The 22,029-nt window shown below is 39.9% G+C and overlaps 1 protein-coding gene across 1 annotated transcript in view; it reads left to right on the top strand.

The window, feature by feature from the left end:
• MED14 (mediator complex subunit 14) overlaps nt 1-21,593 on the top strand; it is a 34,842-nt gene extending 13,249 nt beyond the window's left edge. The window contains exons 10-31 of the mRNA XM_059839988.1: nt 586-697; nt 1,304-1,429; nt 2,219-2,297; nt 3,879-4,038; nt 4,419-4,613; nt 5,161-5,295; nt 5,721-5,797; nt 7,350-7,510; nt 7,783-7,929; nt 8,021-8,112; nt 9,382-9,534; nt 9,737-10,006; nt 11,215-11,370; nt 11,905-12,016; nt 12,636-12,767; nt 13,810-13,992; nt 14,666-14,901; nt 15,598-15,777; nt 15,976-16,083; nt 16,539-16,664; nt 17,278-17,467; nt 21,000-21,593. Coding sequence (XP_059695971.1) covers nt 586-697; nt 1,304-1,429; nt 2,219-2,297; nt 3,879-4,038; nt 4,419-4,613; nt 5,161-5,295; nt 5,721-5,797; nt 7,350-7,510; nt 7,783-7,929; nt 8,021-8,112; nt 9,382-9,534; nt 9,737-10,006; nt 11,215-11,370; nt 11,905-12,016; nt 12,636-12,767; nt 13,810-13,992; nt 14,666-14,901; nt 15,598-15,777; nt 15,976-16,083; nt 16,539-16,664; nt 17,278-17,467; nt 21,000-21,073 — 3,204 coding nt within the window. The 3' untranslated portion in view covers nt 21,074-21,593. The remainder of the gene's footprint in view (nt 1-585; nt 698-1,303; nt 1,430-2,218; nt 2,298-3,878; nt 4,039-4,418; nt 4,614-5,160; nt 5,296-5,720; nt 5,798-7,349; nt 7,511-7,782; nt 7,930-8,020; nt 8,113-9,381; nt 9,535-9,736; nt 10,007-11,214; nt 11,371-11,904; nt 12,017-12,635; nt 12,768-13,809; nt 13,993-14,665; nt 14,902-15,597; nt 15,778-15,975; nt 16,084-16,538; nt 16,665-17,277; nt 17,468-20,999) is intronic.
• Nucleotides 21,594-22,029: the final 436 nt, after the last annotated feature.

The raw sequence follows: 22,029 nt of genomic DNA, 5'->3' as shown, positions 1-22,029 counted from the left end.
GTGGCATGAGCTTCAGCACTGACAGTGCAACAGAATGTAGATGCAAGCCCCAGATACTTCTGTGTTCAGTAGGATTGGCCATACTCAGTGTCTGTCATTGCATTGTTACCCTGCTAAACTGTTGGATTTCATGTTACAGCTGCATGTGTGTTTGTGTAGAGGCAACCATATCCTAATGAAGTGTTGCTTTGGGGTGTTTTGTGTTTGGAGTCTTTTTTCTTCAGCTTAAGGTAGTTAACAATGGCTGAGGAAAAAAAGTTAAGCTGAAAATGGACCAACCTTGATCCAGAACAAGTGGGTCTGCACAGGGAGTGGCAACAGCATAATTTGTGAAATGTCTTTTACACCTTCTTCTAATCTTAGCTCAAAACTCCTCCCACTGCCCGCTGCACCGACAGAATCTCATGGTAATTTGTATTTTATAGTGCTCCAAATACTCAGGTTAATAGTCAATGTGGCTCACCACAGTGCTAAGCAGGTTATTTCTGAAGTGATTGTTTCATTAAGTACCTTTGTTCCAGTGTGTTAATGCAGAAAGTCTACACATCAAATATGAGCTTACTCAAGTATTTTTCTTCTTTACAGATTGACCACCTATCAATAGAAAAACTCCTAATAGACAGTGTCCATGCAAGATCTCATCAAAAACTCCAGGAGCTGAAAGCCATTCTTAAGAGCTACAATGTTAATGACAATTGTAGGTGTTTCCTTATGAAGTTTTTCTAGTTCAATTCCATTTGTGTCTAGGGATGGTTTCTTTTTCTCTTGATGTTTCTTGTTTTCATTAAATTAAAAAAAAAAAAAAGTGAAGCGTGTTCAAAATTAACAAAATTTAGCTTTTAATTATTCTGCATTGATAATTGTAAAATACCCATACATCTAAATGCAGTGTAGTAAATAAAGCTGATAGAACATTGTAGTCTGGCTTGAAGGGTTAAAATTTGCCTACTGTAGAAGTTGTTTGTGTTCAGAATTGAAAGCAAATCTTTTAAACTAGTTTTGGATGAGACTTTCCTTAAACTGCTGCTGAAACTTTTGGGATTTAGATTGATAATTGTGAAGCAGTGAGTTAAAAGATATTTGAGAATTAATAATCTTCATATTTAGTCTGCCTTTTCTCGTTGGTTTGTCGCTGTTTTCACAGAGAAATTCTTATTTCAGATTCCTCTCTACGTCAACACTATAATAATGTGCAAGTAAAGTTTGTTTCTCTGAAAACATACAGGTTTTTTGATTATAATTGGCTAAGTTTTAATATAAGTTTGAATTTTGAGTGAAATTATTAACACCATTTTTTGTTTAGCGTTCATTGAGACGGCTCTCCCAACTCTTGTAATTCCAATTTTGGAACCATGTGGTCGATCAGAGTGCCTGCATGTATTTGTTGATCTCCACTCTGGAATGTTCCAGCTGATGTTGTATGGTGTTGGTAAGTAGGCACAAAACCAGGAGGTATTTCATATCTTGCAAGAATTCTGCACTATGAAGTAATTTTGTGGGAACAATTCTGGCAGATATGCTGAATTTTGTGAGCAAATGAACCCCACACTTGGGTCAAAATCTAGGTATTGGAGTTTGAGGAATAGAAAAGAGGATCTTAGTGCTTAAGTGTCACAGTTCAATTAAGATTATTTTAAGAGGACAACAGAGTAATTATTGTTGGGGGTCAATGCAGTTCATATTCTTTATGACTCATGATTCCTGGCTTGTGCTGTTAATGGATGGGGTCATTTCACATGGACCTGAGTGAGAATTGTGTGATGTGACCTTACATATCTTGAGTTACTTCTGTTCAAGTCTTAGCTTCAGGTTTCACATTGCTTGAGAAAAGAAAGGAAGTTCTTTTAGTTTATTTGGTTAATAACATCCTGCTGTGGTCTTAAAAGCATTATGGATCATCTGTTGGTACAAGGGACAACAATTACAAGTTGCACCAGAAGTTTCATCTCAATCTGAGAAAGCAATTCCTTACAGAGAAATCAAACAACCCTCTGAGAGTTTTGGTGGCATCTGTATCACTGGGAGATATTCAAGATGCAGCAAAATAATCTCATCTCTGTTCCCTTTTCCAAAAAAGGTTGGACCAGAAGGTCCCCTTTGAAGCCTGAACCTGGGCTGTTGTTATGAGATTAGTTAGATGAGACACTTTCAGTGAAAGTTTGAAGTTTTGTTTGAAGGACTGATGCTAAGACCATTCTCCCACCTGATGTTCTTGCAGATCAGCTGACACTCGATGACATAGAGAAGTCTGTTAATGATGATATGAAGCGAATCATTCCTTGGCTTCAGCAGCTCAAGTGAGTGACCTGTACAATTCCCTTTGTTTGCATGGAATGAATCACCACATTTGTATTCTGGATGGGGACACTTGAATGGCTTTGTGTTTTACTACACTAGGGGTTATACTTTCTCACTGTTGTAAGCAGCCTTGAGTATTTGTCATCTCTTCTAAGCAGTGAAGGAAAGTCTGGTTTTATTTGGGATTGATTCAATAGCCCTGCTTTAATTTTCCCCCTTACACATAGCCTCATGCATTGCTATGTGCACACTTTGCTTGAAGTCTCTTCACTTTGAAGTAGCAGACCTCACTTGCTTCCTGAGAATCTCTTTTTCTGTTCATGTTCATCTTCTATGTCCTTTATTCCACTGTTTCTACAACTGAACTCTGCTTGTTTCTCAACAAGAATTATCTCACTTCTCACAATACAGAGTAAAAACCAGGAAGTGGCCTAGGATGATTTAAATAATACCTGTTTATCTTCTTGCACTTCAGCCCTTGCTGGTTTAAGTCTCTAATCTTCCTTCCATAAAGCCCTGAGATTTAAGCACAAGATACATTTGGCTCCCATAAGAGGTTGTAGCAAATAATACAAACACAGTTTGCATGAGAACTGAGTTCCACCTGCTCTGTCGTTTTGGAAATTCCCAGTGCTCTGAGCTAATTGCAGGGTGAAATCTCTATTTGAGGAATTCTGTTTCTAAAAGAAGCTTGATGATGCATGAAGCACTGGCACCCTGGAGAAACTAATCAACCTCCCTTTGTTATAAATAATGTACTTGAGATAATGGCTTGGGTAGTGCTGCAGTTTCTGAGGAAGTTCAGCAGTCCACAGAATGTCTTTTAGGACAGCTGTATCTGACATGTATCTGTGAGAATAAATCTGGTGTGTTGTGATGGAGAGGTGCTGAGCACCCACACTTCCCACTGCTGTTGTCAGTGGAAGTTTGACTGAATACCCAGGCCATGCATTTCTGAGCCCTTTTCAAGCCTAGCTAGTTTCCCTGGCCTTGCCACTATAGGCAAAATCCATTGGAGTAGGACAAAGTTTTAATCCAAACATGATTTTGTTTCCAAACATGAGAATAAATTTGGTGTCTTCATCTCCAAACTTATTCAGGTGAATGAGTTTGTTTATAGCATAGCTCAGAGTGACATCCAGCTTCAGGGACTTTCTTTTACTGTATTGCTTAGCAGCATATGGTAGCAAAGATTTTCCTTTCTATACCAAAACGTAATTGAAGATTCCAGATTGTCAAATGACTGCAATCTGCACGTTTTTTTATGTTTTCCTTCTATGTTTTATAATGTTTGTAATTTCATATTGTAGCATATAAAAATTTATTCAGCAAATAATTTCAGGGCTTTTCTTCTTGAACTAATAGCTGTTTGTTAAGCTGAAGACAAGATGTAAAGATAGTGATAAGAAAATATAAAGTAATGAAATTTTCTATGTGATTTTTCTTTATTTTTGTGCTTCAGTGATAGATGTTGGCTTAGAATATGACTGACTCCTAATTTGACACTAAAGCTCTACATTGCAGTGTATTAGAATCATGAAACCAGTCTTAGGGTACTAATACCTTTATTTCCATGCCAGGTTCTGGCTTGGACAGCAGCGCTGCAAACAGTCTATAAAACATCTGCCTACAGTGAGCAGTGAAACTCTTCAGCTAGCTAATTATGCCAGCCACCCAGTGGGAAACCTTTCCAAACACAAACTGTTCATCAAACTCACTCGCCTTCCCCAGTACTACATTGTAAGTAACTGAAAAATGCTTTTGTCTTTCGCCCCCTGTCATGGATATCCCAGGCAGTCTCTTGTAGTGTTAACTCTTAACATTAGCAACCAAGTGATTGATGTAATGCTTGATTCTCTCCTCTCCCTCCCTTCTCCTTTGGCTTTGTTAAGCACTCAGGCTCAAACAGAAGAAGGCACATAAAGATTTATTACTCAGCAATCTTCCTATTCTGTGTTTCCTGAAAGGTTTGGTCTTTCTTCTCGGTTACCTTTCCTAGCCCCTTAGTGTTAATACATTGAAAAAAACTAATGTCTGTTCTTTCAAAAGGAAGGGATGAGAACTGAATTAGACTTACTCTTAGCTTGAGAATCTTCTTGATTTGTTTTGTTTAAATATAGGTTGTAGAAATGTTTGATGTTCCTGGCAACCCCACAGAGCTAGAGTACAAGTACCATTTTCTGTCTGTGAGCTATGCTGAAGGAGATGACAGCCCTGCCACTGCACTTTTACTACAGCAGTTCAAACCAAACATTGAAGAATTGGTACTGGACACAAAAAGTGGCAAACAAATGAAAAGTGGTGTCAAGCGCAAGGTACGTGTTCCAAAAGCCACTGGGCTGGTTACAGAGCATGAAAGCTCAACACAGGTTCTGAGCATCAATTCCAGCTTTAGTAGCCACGTTTCCAGTGTCTGTATGGCTGACATCTTACTTTGGACTGCTTCCCTAGGGAAATGCTGGAAAACTGTTTTGTAACAGTTGTCCTTCAGTTCATGCCAGGCCTGCTCTGCTGCTCTCAGAGCCAAGGCAGAGCTCTGTGCAGGGGAGTGTGTATATATTGTACATGCAGAGTGCTGGTACCTGTGTGATACACTTCGGGCCATGTGTAGATTTTGATGGACTTGCAGGGGCTGATAAGAGTTATTTATTGGGGCCAGGCTGACATGGCTCAGTGATCTACAAGTACTGTTTTAAGGACAGGCTTTAACTGAATTGTTTCAGTCCTGAAGTGGATCCTTCCAGGAGTTTGTGCTGAGGGTGTGATTCATTTAATGCTTAGATGAATGAGGTTGTTCTCTGACATCTTTTCAAAGTGTTTACTCCAAATATGCAAGTACATTGGTCTTTATTTTAATTCTAGTTATCTGGAGATCCATGTTCCATAGAACCCAAGAAACCAAAACGGTCGGGAGAAATGTGTGCCTTCAATAAAGTGCTAGCTCATATTGTAGCCATGTGTGATACAAATATGCCCTTTATAGGGCTTCGGATAGAGGTAGGTATTAAAAAATATTTTTTTCCCTTCTTCCCCTTCCCTGCTCCTGATTCTGATGTCTAGATGTGACTGTTGTGGTCATGTGCTCACTCTGGAGTTCCCCTGCCAGCTGAGCCCCGGTGACTCAGTCTTCTGCACTGTTGCTCTAGTCTAACTTGTTAGAACTGCTTCTCTTAGTAAAAAGCACTGCAAAAAGCTTGAAAAGTTGAGGGAAAAGGGAAAATGAGGATGAAAGATGCACTTGTGGGAAGGATTGGGAAACAACTTTATACCAGATTTGCATGGACTGTTTTTTGGCTTTCCAGTGCTTGAGGATGTGAAACATCTGTCACCCTCAGGGGGAAATAAAAAAGTCCTTGAAAATGTTGCAAGTTTTTTGCTTGCCTTTTTGCTTGGAATAACATTTTTTTTTTGTTCACTCCTAGTTATCCAATATGGACATTCCTCACCAGGGAGTACAAGTAGAAGGAGATGGCTTCAGCCATGCAATACGTTTATTAAAGTAAGAGGATATTCTCTGTGTTTCGTTTTATTACTGTACGTACACTTGAGAGAAAAAAAAAAGGCTTGTTTGGAGATAACAATCACAATATCAGGACAGGAACAGGATTTTTGGGGGGGATTTTTTTTTCCTTTTATTTTTTTGGAGGGGTGTTAATACTGTGTGTATTAACACACATGCATGTGAAGCATGCATGCATGCATACTTGCATGTGAAGCAGTGCTAGAGAAAGGGGGAAATTAGAGTAGACTAAGAGCCAACTACAGTTTTTTTACTTAATTAGCCTAAACTGAGGGGCTCTGAAAACAGTTTGACAGTCCTCAGTCCTTAAATCCAAGCAGTGCTAAGGAAGAAGTGGTGATGATTCATGAACATGCCATTTTAGATCAGATCAGAGGCCTACATACTCCATATGGTACTTGACAATTATGTGAAACTGCAGAGGAAAATGCCAGGAATCCCAGAAAAGACAATTGCATGGTAAAGAGGTTGTAGAGGAAATATCTGAGAATCATGCAATAATTTAACAGGATATTTAGGCCCAAGTGCAGGACTTGGCATGTGTTTTCATGGAACTTCATAAGAGTCCTGTCATCTTGTTCCTCCAGTTATCTGTGATCTCTCTGAAGGGCAGACCTGACTTCCAGCATGTTAAGTGCTCCCTTCAGTTTGTCATCATCTGCAAATTTACTATTCTTCTGTATCATATAGACTACTGAAATCAATATATTGAAATTCTTAATAGCAGGCCAATAGTATCTGCCTCTGTGTTAACCCTGAGGAATCTTGCCACAACCAGCCACTAACTGGATCTGCAACAAATAAAGTTTAAAGCAGAAAACCACAAATCACAAAGACACCTCCTAGAGTAAAACCTTCATAATTCCTTTTCTGCTGCAGAAATGTACAGTGACATAAAGGCAGTAGTGTCCAAATGCATCAAGCCCTACCTTTTAAACTTTGCATATGAGCAGAGAACTTGTGAGCTGAAGTTAAGGGTGGAACATGAGATTTCTGGCTAGATCCTCAAGGAACTTGAAAAAGAATTTGGCATGTTTTTACTTAAGCTTTATTTAGTCTGTCCCCTGAGCTCAATTCACACATTGGGATACGAATAAATTAGTGAGTACTAAGGGAACTGCCAGGTTGTTCATTGCACGTAGAGCAAGCTTGTTCTACAAGGCAAATGAATTCAGATTGCCACAGAGCTTAGTTATTTTCATCTCTTTTGGCTTATTTCTCTGTATAAGAGCTTTATATTGGTGAGCACTTAGTTCACCAGGAGATAAGGACAATACCTTTAACAGTCAGTAATTTGCATGTGTTGAATCCATATAAAAAGCGGTCTTAGCTCAGTGCTTTTGTGACACACTCATTACAGTTCCTGAAGAGGAACAGGTTATCTCACTGGGCAGTCCAGCTGCCTCTGCTGTTGATTTGTTCATTCTGTCATGTCCAGACTTGGGAGTCCTTCAGGAAAAATTAGAAGGTAGTGTTGTTACTTGTGGAACTGTACTGTGTCTAATGGAGATTTTGATTTTGTCATGTATAGAATTCCTCCCTGTAAAGGTGTAAATGAGGAAACGCAGAAGGCTCTGGACCGATCTCTTCTTGATTGCACTTTCCGACTACAAGGTAGAAATAATCGCACATGGGTGGCCGAGCTGGTGTTTGCAAACTGCCCACTGAACAGCACTTCATCCAGGGAACAAGGCAAGTTTCACTGAGGAGCACTGGTAAATTTTGTTTCTTTGTAGTTTACATTGTCTGGTCCGGTAGTTTTAGTGTCTTGGTGTAACTGGACAGCTGTCTGTTCTTAAGATTTCTAATAAACCGCAGTGTACATTAATCAAAATTCTGACTGCTGAGTTGATGCATTTTTGTTATTTCAATGTGCTTCCTGGTCACTTGCCGCTTTACAGACTGTAAACCACAGCTCAGGAACTGCTGGGTTGATCAGTATTTCCCATCTCCTCACACTGCAGGACCAACCCGTCACGTTTACCTGACATATGAAAACCAGTTGTCTGAACCAGTTGGAGGTCGCAAGGTGGTCGAGATGTTCCTCAATGACTGGAACAGTATTGCTCGGCTGTATGAGTGTGTCCTGGAGTTTGCACGGTCCTTACCAGGTACAGAAATCACCTCCTTTTTGTCAAAGTGATGGGCTTACAGATGACTGTGATTTTCTCACTCTAACTCTCTTCCCTCCTCTCTTCACAGACATCCCCAACCACTTAAACGTTTTCTCAGAAGTTCGGATCTACAACTACCGAAAACTTATCCTTTGTTATGGAACTACCAAGGGAAGCTCAGTGAGTAACTCCTAAATGAATTTCAAATGTATGATTTAAAACAGAATGGGTAGGCTTAGACTTCTCAGAATTTTGCTGCACAATTTTTTCTTTGTAGTGGAAATAATATAGATGAATGTAGAAAAGAAAGAGGGTGCCACATTGCTGATTTGCTGGGTTGCTGGAAGTTCAGTATTTTTGAGAATTTCTATTAGATGCATTTTATATTGTGGGAAGGACAGTTGTGTGCTTCTGAATGATGAAAGCTGCTATGGCAGCCCTTTTCTGAAAATCTTTGTGTAAGTATTGTTACTGCTCACTGCTGTACTGGGATATGTGGATGGGTATGTGTAAGCTGAATGCCTAATTCTGCCTTAAAAGAGAGGACTCTAATAACGTTTTAGATGTAGTGCTGTGCTTTCAATGAGGTTTCCATTGATTATTTTGTAGCAGTGCTGTTCTCTTGTTCAGAACTCTAGCTTCCTATGTAGTATTTGAATTTACAACTTATTAATTACTTAAATAACTGTAGGCATCCTCCTCTACCTTGCACTTAACGCAAAGATTAAGATTACTTAATCTTTGTGTTAAGTGCAAGGTAGAGGAGGAAGTAAGTGCACGTTTATTTCAGATTAAGAATATAGTTATCAGTATGCAACTGATGTGAAGTAGCTTGATGCTACTTGAAATTTGCTTCCTGGGACCTTTATGTGTTCATTTTCTAAGCTGAATTTTTTCAGAGTATTTTTATGTGCATTTTCATGGGAAGTGTGTGTAAATATATATACATGTATACATACATACATACATTTGTATGTTATATATATGTAAACAGCCAGAGCAGCAGTATGGACTTTACATTTAACTTCCTTACATGTTATCCAGTACTCATTTTTGTGTAATGTAACTTAAGAAAACCAATCCACCTCCAACAACTCACTAATCAGTTCTCCACACCACAAATCTCTCAAGTTTAATTTTCTCTTTCTCACTTTGGCAGAAAAGATTCTTTTGCTTTTTGGTTGAGTTGCTGATATAAGTGCCCAGTTCTGTGATTGCCAACAATCCAGGCAGCTAAATAGGTGTTAAACCTGAGAGTGCTTTATTTTTTTCTTCACAACCTCAGCAGCTTTTGAGGAAGGTGAATTAGGAATCTGTTGAGGTTTGATAGAAAATGGGGGGAAAAATTAAATCTGACCAACTTTCTTGTTATAATATCTTACTATAACCTCGTTATTACAACTTACTTGTTCTGGCTTCCAAAAGCATTTTATGTTTGTGACATTTCAGATCAGCATTCAGTGGAATTCCATCCTCCAGAAGTTCCATATTTCACTGGGAACAGTTGGCCCAAACTCAGGTTGCAGTAACTGTCACAACACAATTCTGCACCAGCTCCAGGAGATGTTTAATAAGACGCCAAACGTGGTGCAGTTGTTACAGGTAATGTTCTAAAATCTTCTATCAAGAGAATTGCAATACACTAGGGAGCTCAATTCAGATTAAACTGTTCTCTTCAAGGGTGTTATGATTGTTTATGAATCTCATTGCCAGAAAGCATCAAATTTTCCCTGCTATGCCTCACTTTCCCTGACCTTTCCTTTTGGATAAGCTACCTGACCTCTCAATCTCCTCTCTCTCCCAGGTTTTGTTTGACACTCAGGCTCCACTAAACGCCATCAACAAACTCCCGACCGTGCCCATGCTGGGGCTGACCCAGCGCACCAACACTGCCTACCAGTGCTTCTCCATCCTGCCCCAGTCCCCCACGCACATCAGGCTGGCCTTCAGGAACATGTACTGCATCGACATCTACTGCCGCAGCCGCGGCGTGGTGGCCATTCGCGACGGCGCCTACAGCCTCTTCGACAACAGCAAAATCGTGGAGGGCTTTTACCCCGCCCCTGGGCTAAAGGTGAGCACCCCTGGGTTTTCTGGCAGCTTGTAAATAAATGAGTTCCTCACTTGGAAGTGTGAATGTGAAGTGAAGAGCTTGCTGAAGGTTTTCTTTGTGGAGACGTGCAGTCCTTCCAAAATTCTAAGAGTAGAAGGAAGTTTTTGATTTATTGGTAGATCTGTTAATTAGTTTGAATTAAAACATTTCCTTAAAAAAAAATAACATCAAGTACTAGGCTTTTTTTTTTTTTTCTTATCTGTGTATTCAGGCATCCTTTTGTTGAAACTTGATGAAGCTTTGTGCCTAGGCTAGATGTGTGCTCCAGGATTAGCAGCAACTGCTCCTCACAGCCTGTTCTGTGTGGCAGTACAGTGCTCATAAGTTGCAGGTGGGACAATACTCCATGTCAGATGACTCTAGACAGAAAATTCTCTTAAAACACTTCCATCGGCATGTGGCTGGAGCCTGTGGCTTTGCTTCTAAATGCAGTGCTGGTTCACTCTTCCTTAAAAAGGAATCTCTGCACACTGACAGAATACCTGTACCAGTGCTAGTTATACTGAAATACTGGAAAATGGCACCCTTTGTGAAACAGGTTAATTTTATTAATTTTTTTTTTCTGACAGTTGCAACTGAATATTGATTTTCTCGTATGGCATTTAACTGATCCTGAACATCTGCCCCTTTAACAAATGCCAAATGAAAAGCTAATGGAAAGAAGGACATTGTAGATATCAGTGTAAAGTGGTAGAAGAGAATGGAAATGTTAAAGTAGAGGAGGAATTAATTCAAAAAAGTGGGCAGGTTCCTCTGGGTACAAGAGAATGCTGTGGAGCAGGTGATTTAGATGTTCTTAACCAAACAGAACCGTTGTAGGTGTGATACAACAGCCCTGTAGGTTCTGGATACTCAGGAGTTGTTCTGGAACAGATATTTCCAAGTGTAGACTTTTCCTTGTCTTTAAGGAGAGAATAAAAATGTTGGTATTTCAATTTACTGGAAATATTTCTTGTTATAGAGCCAGGTGTCTGTTTATTAATTGATATATTTTGCAGACCAATTACACTGGAATTAATGACTGTCCACTAGTACTTAGTTCCAGAGACTTGACTGTCTCCTATGTGCTGTAGCTGATAAAAGTAGTTTTAAAGCTAAGCAAATACTGCCTTCATTTGTATAGTAAAATTTAAATGAGCAAATTGCTAACAACACTGCTTTTTCCACAGACATTCCTGAACATGTTTGTTGACAGCAACCAGGATGCACGGAGACGATCTGTAAATGAAGATGATAACCCACCCTCTCCTATCGGAGGGGACATGATGGATTCTTTGATATCACAGCTCCAACCCCAGCAGCCACCACAGCAGCCACAACAACAGGTACCCTTCAGGCAAAAGAAATGTTTATTGTCTTCCACAATAGTAGATTTCTAAGAACTTCATGTTCTAAAGGGATTAGCAGTAACAAAATGGAAAGGGAGACTATAAACCCACTCTGCTGTAGAATTCCCCTCCAGGCAAAATGTATTAATTTATTTTGCATTTCTCATTCCAGTGTAAACAGCCCATAGCATATGAACAGCAGCTTTGGAAGGTCACATGAGACTTGCTGCCTAGAAGCAAAGGACTGAGGGAGGGAAAACAACTGTTTAAGATAAAAGATGGGAGGGAGAGTCAGGAGGCTTTGCTGTTACAGGGTGGCATATAAAAGGAGAGAGGTACAGAGGCATTATGTCTTTAGAAGAAACTGAAAAAAACAGTGAGCACTGAACAAGATAGTATAGGAAATCATCCACAACTGTGTGGATGAACCTGTAAGACCAAAGCCTCATTAGTATTCTTCTGCATATACTTAACTTTTGTTTTGGTACAAAATGATCAAAAGTTTTAATTGTCCTGTGTTGACAATTTCAGCCATTTGCAAAACAGGCAGGAGCCTCTGGAGCATATCCTCTCACCTCACCACCCACCTCCTACCACAACACAGTGACACCCTCCCCGTCCATGATGCACACACAGTCACCAGGTAGGACGGCTGGGAGCTGATCCTGTCCTAGAAAAATAGGTCTTTGTGCTTGTGTGTTTTTTCTATTATTTGAGCTGTGTTTAGCCCCAGATTAGGCAAGAGAATGCACCTTACACTGTGGGGAGAAAAAGCAGGGTCCTGCCATGCATGTTTTCTAAAGTACATTTTGAAGCTAAAAAAACCTGTTAAGTAAAACTGCCATCTTTAGCTGTGTAATATTTGGGGTGTTTTATCATTACTGTTTATAACTTGCTAAGACATAAACCTGTTAATTTTCAATATCTACTTTTTCAGAAGAGCTTTTCATCACCAAAATTCTGCTTTCTGCTCCCAGCTGTTGTAGAACAACAGCTGAAAATATTTCAATTTGAGGAAGGGCTGGGCAGGGGGGAAATTGCATTCTTCAAGCCAGATAACATGGGAAGTTTCCTTTGTGTGGTAAATCAGTCTGAAAAATATAACAGTCATGCAGGTACAAAATATAGTCACTGAGTGCAAAACCAAATTCTCTTGAATCTTGTTTGCTGTCTCCCTAAAAAGGAGGGAGCAGTTGATAGAAAAAAATTAGAACAGAAAGATGGGAAATATGTATGTCAAGTGATGTGATGTCTTTGATCAGGAAATTTGCATGCTGCAAGCTCACCTAGCGGGGCTTTAAGAGCACCATCACCAGCATCCTTTGGTCCAACTCCTTCACCTTCCTCTCTTGGAATCACAATGGGACAAACAGCTAACTTTGCCAGCCCACATGGTGAGTTCTTTACTGGCAGGTGTATATGTAGTGACAGGGAGGGCAGGTTTGTTTCTTAAAATTAAATCTTCCAGAGCAGACCTAAGTTAATTGAGAAAAATTCATGGTTTGTAATTGGCTCAAGTAGCTGTTTTCATATATGTGAGTGTGAATTGTTAACAGTAGTCAAAAGTAGCTGCATGGCATGTTGAGGCATTCCTAACATGGTAAAAATTGACTCTCAGTCACTCCTTTCTGCTTACTAATGTAGGGAAATTCAATGTGGTCTTGTAGCAGAACAATGGCTGCAGCTTTTAATGAGCATTTTCTTTCATGAGATTAGTTAGTGAACTTTCACTGCTTACATTTCTTGGAAAAATAACTGGAACAGGTTAGAAATTCACATACTTAAAATTTGAAAATGTTGTCAAAGTCTGGCTGGTTTGACATATCTGTATATGAGCAACATGCCTTTGGTTGTTTCCTTTATTAATTTGGTTGGTTTTATTGGAAAGCTGCCAAAACAATCCTTTGTGTAATCAGTGCATTGGAAACTGTCCTATAGATCACAACAAATGAACAGTTCAGATGGTAATTTCCACACATCAGTTTGACTGTTGAGATGAACAAAGTGAGAGAGATGTACCACAGAGTAGGTTTAAGGTTCTGATCAGTCTGTAGAGCAGAGATACCTTTGCAGCAATAACTGTAAGATACTGAATAAATAAGGAACTGTCTAGCTGAGGCTTCCTTTGCTAAGGAGCAGTAGAAGTCCAAGTCTGTAGGCAAGAGCTCCTTTTGGTTTAGAACCTATTACTTGTTGAACATGACTATTTTCCTTGACGTTCTACTTTTTAAAAAATAAACCTGGAAACCCTTGAAATCTGTATCTTAATTTTCACTCTCTGTCCCCACTCGCATGTTTTGTATGGTTGTAAAAAGTAGTCTGAAAGCTTGCAGGCGCTTTCATGCTTTTCAGATTTTGGTAAGCCTCTTTTAGATTTCTCTATTAGAAAGCCTTTTACTTTTTAAAGAAATAATAATGGTCTTGTAACATCTGTAGGTACCATAGACCCAAGCTCACCATACACCATGATGTCACCCAGTCAGCGTGCAGGGAATTGGCCGGGATCTCCCCAGGTCTCTGGTCCATCACCAGCAGCACGGATGCCTGGAATGTCACCAGCCAACCCTTCCCTTCATTCACCTGTCCCTGATGCCTCTCATTCCCCACGAGCTGGAACAAGTAGGCTTCTTTATCAGTGTTATAACTGTGAAACACTCATGTTTAACACTTCTGGTTGTGTTCTTTTTGGTAGTTCTTGTGTCGGTCTAACAGTCCTTACTGTCCTTGTGCAGTAAAATGTCTAAGGAAATTAAGCCTTGATTCTGTCCTACTTCAAATCTTCAATAACAAATTGGAAAAGTGAGCTAAAGCATACAGCATAAATGTCAGCAGGATTGATTATAGCTTTTGTTGCAGTGCAGAAATCAGTCTGAAACTATTAAACTCCATGACTAAGAGAAAAGTCTTCGGAGTGAAAGCAATGATAGGCACATTTGCCAACCCAAATACTAACTTTTCACATCATAGATTTGTAATGCTGCTCTTGCACGACTGATTTAGCCATCTTTACGTCCCATTGAGTTTGTTGTGCAAACCTGCTGTCTGCTGGCATGCTGCAGAAAGAGGAAAAAGGAGGAGGATTTTAATGTTACTGAAACTCTTTGCATGGGTTCAGGGTCAAAACTAATTCCTTGTCTGTCTGATGCCTATCACTAGGCAGGCAAATTCTTAAATAAGAAGGATTGAGCTTTGGCCCAGAGGACTTATTTATGAGTAGAGACAATTGAAGTGAGCATATATCTAAGGTTTCACCTTAAATCCTCCCTTACTGCAAGTCCTTGTGTCCCCACAGGTTCCCAAGTCATGCCAACAAGCATGCCTCCACCTCGGAAACTACCTCAGCGCTCTTGGGCTGCATCCATTCCTACAATCCTCACCCACAGTGCCTTGAATATTCTGCTCTTGCCCTCTCCTACCCCTGGGCTTGTGCCAGGACTAGCTGGCAGCTATCTGTGCTCCCCTCTTGAGCGATTCCTTGGGTCAGTGATTATGAGGAGGCATCTTCAGAGGATCATTCAACAGGAAACGGTATGGTTTCAGTTTGAATGGACCTGTGGGTATGCGATTGCTCCATGTCTTTTAAATCAGGCACAAACTGAAATGCTTCAAATAAAATAACTGTTTGCTGTTAGACTTGTGCTGTACTTCTGATTTTTGCCATCTAAAGTGTCAAAATTTAGAGAAATCTTTTAGTTTCACTTCTTTTCCACACAAATTAGATTTGGTCAGGTGATATTTGATAATTGTTAAAATACCAAGTCTATGACCAAGTTTCAGATCTAAGTCTATGACCAAGTATATGATCTAAGTTTCAGATGCTGTGGGTTCTTTAGGTTTAGCATGTCCATTGGGAGTTTACTAGAACAGCCACAGGGTTACTGTGGATGTACTCCTTGGCATTATTGCCAGAGAAGTGAGTTACTAGTTAATGTTAATTGCTCGGTCAGGAATGTTACCTTAGAGTTTGGGACAGACAAATGTGCCTCTTCACTTCTATGGCATGGATTCAGTGACAGAGAAAGAAGCCAAAACTGGCATAAGCTTAATTCTCAAGGCAAATTTACCTGTATTAAAATAGCATGTGTTTCTTTCTGGAAAGGGAGGTTGATCACTGCACTTTGGGGAGGGAGTGAGAGAGTGTGTCTGTGTGTGTGTGTCTGTGTGTGTGTGAGTTCTTGCCATTTAATGAATGACTAATTGACTGTGACTCTCCTTTTTATGCAGCTACAGTTAATAAACTCCAATGAACCAGGTGTCATTATGTTTAAGACGGAGGCACTGAAATGCAGGGTTGCTCTCAATCCCAAAACTAACCAGACCTTGCAGCTGAAAGTAACACCTGAAAATACAGGACAGTGGAAATCAGAGGAGTTACAGGTTTTGGAGAAGTTCTTTGAAACAAGGGTATGTACTGAAATCAAGCATGTTGATGTTTTCATGCTTTGCTTTTAATCTCTGGTGTTGTTTTGAGTGGTCCTGCTGACTTTCACTGGCATGTGTAGGAGCTGCAAAGTATAAAGCTGACAGCTGTGCATGCTGGTTGCATATTAAATGATATATTTATTATCTAAATAGGCACTACTAAACAGTGTCTTTCTTTAGGTTGCAGGACCACCTTTTAAAGCAAACACCCTGATAGCCTTCACCAAGTTACTAGGGGCTCCCACGCACATCCTCAGGGACTGTGTACACATCATGAAATTGGAGCTGGTAAGTCAACTGTTCTATTTATTTACTTCACCCAGCTTTGGTTGTTATATTTTTGGAAAAAAGCTGATGTATCTTTATCTGCAAACACACGAATTACTCTAAATTTATACATAAGTTATTTAATGTTATTGGAGAAGTTTTCATTTTGCTACTAGCTTTCCTGGAAATGCTCAAAATTTCCTTTTAAAGGAAATTACATTTCCTTTAAACTGATGATTCTAAGGAACTGCAGGCATGTTACAACAGGCACGTGCATAGACTGACCAGAATCTCTCTGATTGTGTTACTGTGCTCATTTCTCTCAGAGTTACTCTGATTTCTCTAAACCTGGCAACATCTGCAGGTTTACCTAAAGAAGCACATTGTACTTTGTGGTGCTTCCCTGTTTCATAGCTGTGTTTGTCACTGACATGAGAACTTTGCTGTTCTTTCTCTGTGTTCCTCTCTCTGAGCAGTTCCCTGACCAGGCAAGTCAGCTGAAATGGAACGTGCAGTTTTGTTTAACAATCCCTCCCAGCGCTCCACCAATTGCGCCTCCAGGAACACCTGCTGTTGTGCTGAAATCCAAAATGTTGTTTTTTGTAAGTAGAGCTATCTGTTTTAAAATTCTAGCCCTGCATGTCTCTGAGATCATCACGAGTTCGTAGCAAAACATAAACCCACTGTATCTGACAGCTGTAATAGCTAAAAGTGTTGTGCTGTTTGGAATCCTCGATTTGCTTCGGTCTCTTTTGTAATGAGTTCGGTTCGTATTCCTACTCTCCTTCCTACTACAGCACAGCACCTCCTCAGGTTTCATGTTCTTGGAGAGATGTTGACAGTATATAAAGTTCAGCTCCCTCTGGGCTGCATTTTCTAGTGCTCCCCTTGTGGGTGTTTAGTTGTTCTTTGAGGCACTAACCACCTAGATCGGTGAAGGGCACATTAGTGGTGCTGGGAGAGGAGAGAGGGATGAGATGTTCAGAACAAATCTGCATTAGTGTTGTGCCCGAGGTAATGCTCACTGTGGGGTGCTTTTGAGAAGACAATAGTCTCCACCTGACTGATAATTTCTCTGATACAGAATTGATGTCTGAAAACAGGGGAGTGGGAGTACATGCTGTCTGTAGGCCTGGAGTGTTTAACTGTATCAGAAGTTGCACTGAAGTACATGGTCACTCAATTTACCACACCTTTTGGTTTGTTTCCCCACAGCTTCAGCTAACACAGAAAACAACAGTCCCACAGGAAGCTGTTAGTATTATTGTCCCAATTATTTATGATATGGCTTCGGGTACAACACAACAGGCTGACATTCCCAGGCAGCAGAACTCTTCTGTTGCTGCTCCAATGATGGTTAGCAATATTCTAAAGAGGTTTGCTGAACTGAATTCACCACGACCAGGTACTGTACATGTCCAGTAGATATATTCTCTTCACCCAGACATCTGTGACAAATCTCCAGTGTAAAACTAAACCTTTCTTAAGTCTGAATTCTTCTTGGTTTCTATCTTACTTCTTTAGTGATTACAAACTCCTGATGTGACAGGCAATACATAACTTAATAGGAAGTACTGGCAACACAGCAGAAAGTTGCACTGATGATTCAAGCTGGGTTTTGCTGTTCTGCCCAAGTGATAGAATGCACCCGCCTCTTGTTGGCCCAACTCCTGCTGCTCAGTAAGAGTCACACTTTTTGACAAATGGGCCTAGAATGAGTCACAAGAAATATGCTATGGCCAAGTGTCAGTTTTCATGATTAATTATGAAGTTACTCAGCTTAACAGTAGAATATAAAGGGATCTTAAAATAGTTACCAGAACTTGTCCACATGCTGTGAATGATTTAAAAGTAATTGCAGTGGTTGTATACTTCTTTGTCAGTGTGTCCTCTAGCACTAGAGGTGCATACAGTTCTGTCCACCAGATGTGCTGTGAAGTGTTTGAGCTAGGTTGTTCTGAGTGTTCATTGGCCTGTAGGTAGTGCACTGTGAGCAGCATGGTGCTTTGCTTTCCCTCTTGTTTGTCATACCTTTTATTTTTCTTTCATTATCTAAAACATGGAAGAACAGTAGCAAGTTCTTTGGGCAGCATGTTGTCTGTAGCAGTGGTTTGGGGTCCTAGTACACGGATGGCTCATAAGAACAATAACTTTCAGTCCTGATGAAGAACATACTTTTTCCAGTAACCCAGTGAATAGATTGAAGTTGTGAATCCAGAGGTTGACTCTTACTTCCCTTTTGTGTAATTATTCATCTCATTGTTATGCAGTAATTTTAACTATGCTTGATGGATTATTTCAGTTGGTAGAACATGAGCAATGTTTACCTTAAATTGGTGTGGATATGCATACATTTCTGAAACTTGTGATGGGATTTAAATTAATATGCACTTTCTGTTTAACATGTTGTAATAGTGTAGGTAAATAGGAGAGAAAATAGTCTTGAGGGCTTGTGGATTTCCCTGTAGGAGTTCTGTATGTGGAAAAGAGCTGTTGTTTGTATAGCACTTTTATTTCAAAATACATTAACTAAACTTCAGGTGTTGCTTTTGGAAGGTGCTTTCCCACAGAGTTCCCCTGGTGTGGGGAAGGGTAGGTTCTTGCTTTGCTGTTTGTTATTGCCCTGAGTTGTGCTTTAAAGTAAACCCTCCACAAAATACCACAGGCAGAGCAAGTAACTGTCAAAGCTGCTCTGGAGATGCGTGGTGAGATGTTTTCTGATGATCACTAGATAGATCAAAATGGACAATTTTTGTTTGTCATGCAAGTTTTTAAGCAGTTTTGGAATCCAGTACAGGGAGCAAAGTATAGATGTGGGAAAAAAAGCATAGGAAAAGCATTGGAGCCACAAGCAGAACCTTGTCCAGGCAAAGGAAAATGTAGCTGGCTGAGCAGAGGAAATTTCTAGTAGTCCTTCCTCTAATTTCCAAAAGAAAGAATGAGTTTGTATGATTTTATTTATTTCCACCATCACCCAGCAAAAGTAGGATCTTCCCTGAGGACACTTGAAATGCAATTTCCTCTGTTCCTGTTGTCAAAACATACATTATTATAGCTGATCAAAGAGAACAAGAATACCTTCTTTTCTTGACCATTGAAAGGTGATAGGAGAGCCAACAGATGAAGGTAGATAGCTGGGAGACTTCTCTTAAAACAGCAGGACATGGGAGATCCCAGATGTGTGTCCTTTGTCGTCTGATGCTCCTTTCTCTTGTGCTGCTCCTGTGCTGTACCCAGGATTTTCCTGACTTTCCTACCTGTTAGCTCTCTGCTGCACTAATTGCAATCTGCTTGGTTAAGGGAATTTTTCACTATTTGGGTCAGGAAGGAGCAGGGCCTCCCATCGTGCACAGCTGATGTTACTGGCACTGTCATTGTAACCTGGAATCAGTGTTGCCTTGTTCTGGCTGTATCTTTTTTACCTTTCTCTCTTTGTGAGAAAGTATTTTGTATTCAGCTTAATTTTCCTCTTAATAAAATGGTAGTGCCTGAAAAGTAAGTTCTTTTGAAAGAGTTTTCTTTTCAGATCTGTGGGCAAACACATTCTGCTGTGTTTAACAGTAAAGTGTTGACTCATTGTGAGTACATGTTGTCTAAGACCACTTTACCTGTGCCTCCGTGGGAGAAAATACTTTGGGGAAATACTTGTATGAACTGAGAGGAAATCAATGCCCTGCAATAATAAGTTTAAACTTGAGCTGTAAGTCCAAAACCTACAGTAGGTAGTGGACATCAATCTGGTGAGGAAATTAAAGTCCCTGTGGATGCTGGAGGTGACCCTTAGAGAGGAGATCAGGGGACTCGTGATGATTCTTAAAGCACTTCACGACTAAACATTTTTCAGTGTCTGGTTTTCAGTGATGCAGTGGATGGTATTTAGCCCAGATTTGTAGCTTTGATATGATAATGACTTGCCCAAAATAATCTTGGGAATCCCTAGTCTGGCAGTTAAGATTAATGCATCCCAACAGGCTCTGCTCTTATCTCTCTGCTCACACTGTTGCTCCTTCAGCAGCAAAATTCAATGTCTTCTAATTGATATTTCTTGAAATATGCAGGAAAAATTCAGCCCACAGTGACCAGGGTACAGCAGTGGCTACTAATTGTATTCTCTTAGCAGGAAGTAGTAGATGAAAATCACAGCTGCCTGTTGCTCCATCTTTTGTTGTTCTTCTTTAACCCTTTCACTACTGTTGGTTTTAACTTCTTTAAGCTATTCAGAACGTGTGTGTTTTTGTCAACAAGTGCTATTTAAAACTTGGGGTAGCTGTGACTGGTTTTTCCTCTCAGTATTGAATCTCAGCTGTTTGAAACAGAAGTCCACCTGCTCTGTATTTTATTTTGCAGTTTGGATGTCAAGGGTGGAGCCAGAGCAATTTGGTTGAAAAAAACAGATTCCTGGCTGTTGCCCCGTCTTGGAATTAGAAATGTTTCCAAGACTAAGTTTAGGACAGAAAACATCTTCCAGCTGTTTTAGACTTGAGTCTTTCAAAATGTTTAGTTTCTGCTTGTAATCAATAGAAATAAAACTTGAAAAAGTTGGGTTATTTTTTTCGTAAGATGAGGTGCTCTTAATTAATAACATACAGAAAAAATCGGACCACAGTCCATGTGCAATCAATTCTAGCATAGATTCAATCTGACATTCAAAAGCAATTTAAAGTTAAGAGCTACTTGTAATTCCATCAGCAACAAGAGCAGTCGTGCTGGGAAAGCTGGAGCTCCTTCAGCTGGTAACTCCCACAAATCCTGAGTCCCTGGAGGTTGCTGGGGTTTGGGAGTGGCAGCCTCTGCACCCTCGGCACTGCCCTGGGGGCTCAGGGGGCTCAGCGAGGAAGGGCTGTGGGTGTGGGGCTAACCTGTCTCTTTTCCCTGCTCCAGAGTGAGGAGGGGCTGTCCGGGGCGCGGTGCTAACCTGTCTCTTTTCCCTGTTCCAGGTGAATGCACAATATTTGCAGCCGTTCGTGATTTGATGGTTAATCTTACGCTGCCCCCTGGGGGGCGTCCCTAGACACTTTTAAAAGAAGGCTGAAAGTGAGACAAAACAGCAAAAAAAATTAAAAAAAAAAAAAAATAAAGCCTTCAGTTAAAAGAGGACGTTTTAATTTTACCTTTTTTTCTAAGAGCTAACTATAAACTGGCAAACTTTCAGGGATGCACTTTCATCACATGAGTATCACCACAACTTTTGTATAGTGCTGTTGTATAGTGTGTTTTATTGGGAGACACTTCAGACTAGGTAATAGATTGAAGTATCAGCTTGCTGGTAATAGATTTAATATTCTGTTTTATACTATAAAGATTATGAAAATGCCAAACTTGTTTGTTTTTCTGTTTTTCTTATGTTTTGGTGTAATAGTCTTTTTTTAAGGCAGGTCTGTCATTTTTGAATACTGTAAAACTGTGACAAACTTTATATTGAAGCTGTATTTTAATATGACTGCTTTGAATCCTTAAACAATTTATTTGGGCTTGTTGTAAACATGTCCCCAAAAAGCAATATTTAATAAACTGGATTAAAAAATCTTAAACTGGATGTTGTATCATCTTAAACTTTATTCCTCTCCCCTGTAGCCACTGATCAGATTTCTTATGTTCACACTTCCTGCACTATCTCTGTGATCTTGGTTACACACACACACACACACCCCTGCGTGCTTCTAACTTAAAAACCCAAACAAATCTTTATTTATTTATCCTCTGGGTTCCATTTGTTCCTAATCAGAGTAGAACAGAGTTTGTTCATTTTCCTGGTTGTAAAAATAACAAGTAACTACTTAAAGTGGTGCTTTATTTCTTATACCAGGAACTACATCTCTTCTATCCCAAAAGCAAAGCTTAGTGGAAGAAAGAACCTTTTATCATCTTCTTTGTAATCTTTGTAATAACAGATTCTTGTCTTATTGTAGAGGCAGGTAAGGTAGAAGCTGGACCTGCTGCCACAAAATTGGAGAGGCTGATCCAAAA

Source organism: Haemorhous mexicanus, chromosome 2, assembly GCF_027477595.1.
Source record: "Haemorhous mexicanus isolate bHaeMex1 chromosome 2, bHaeMex1.pri, whole genome shotgun sequence".
NCBI lineage: Eukaryota > Metazoa > Chordata > Aves > Passeriformes > Fringillidae > Haemorhous > Haemorhous mexicanus.
Note: the sequence above shows the minus strand (reverse complement) of the source record. Positions and strands in the feature narration are given on the sequence as shown.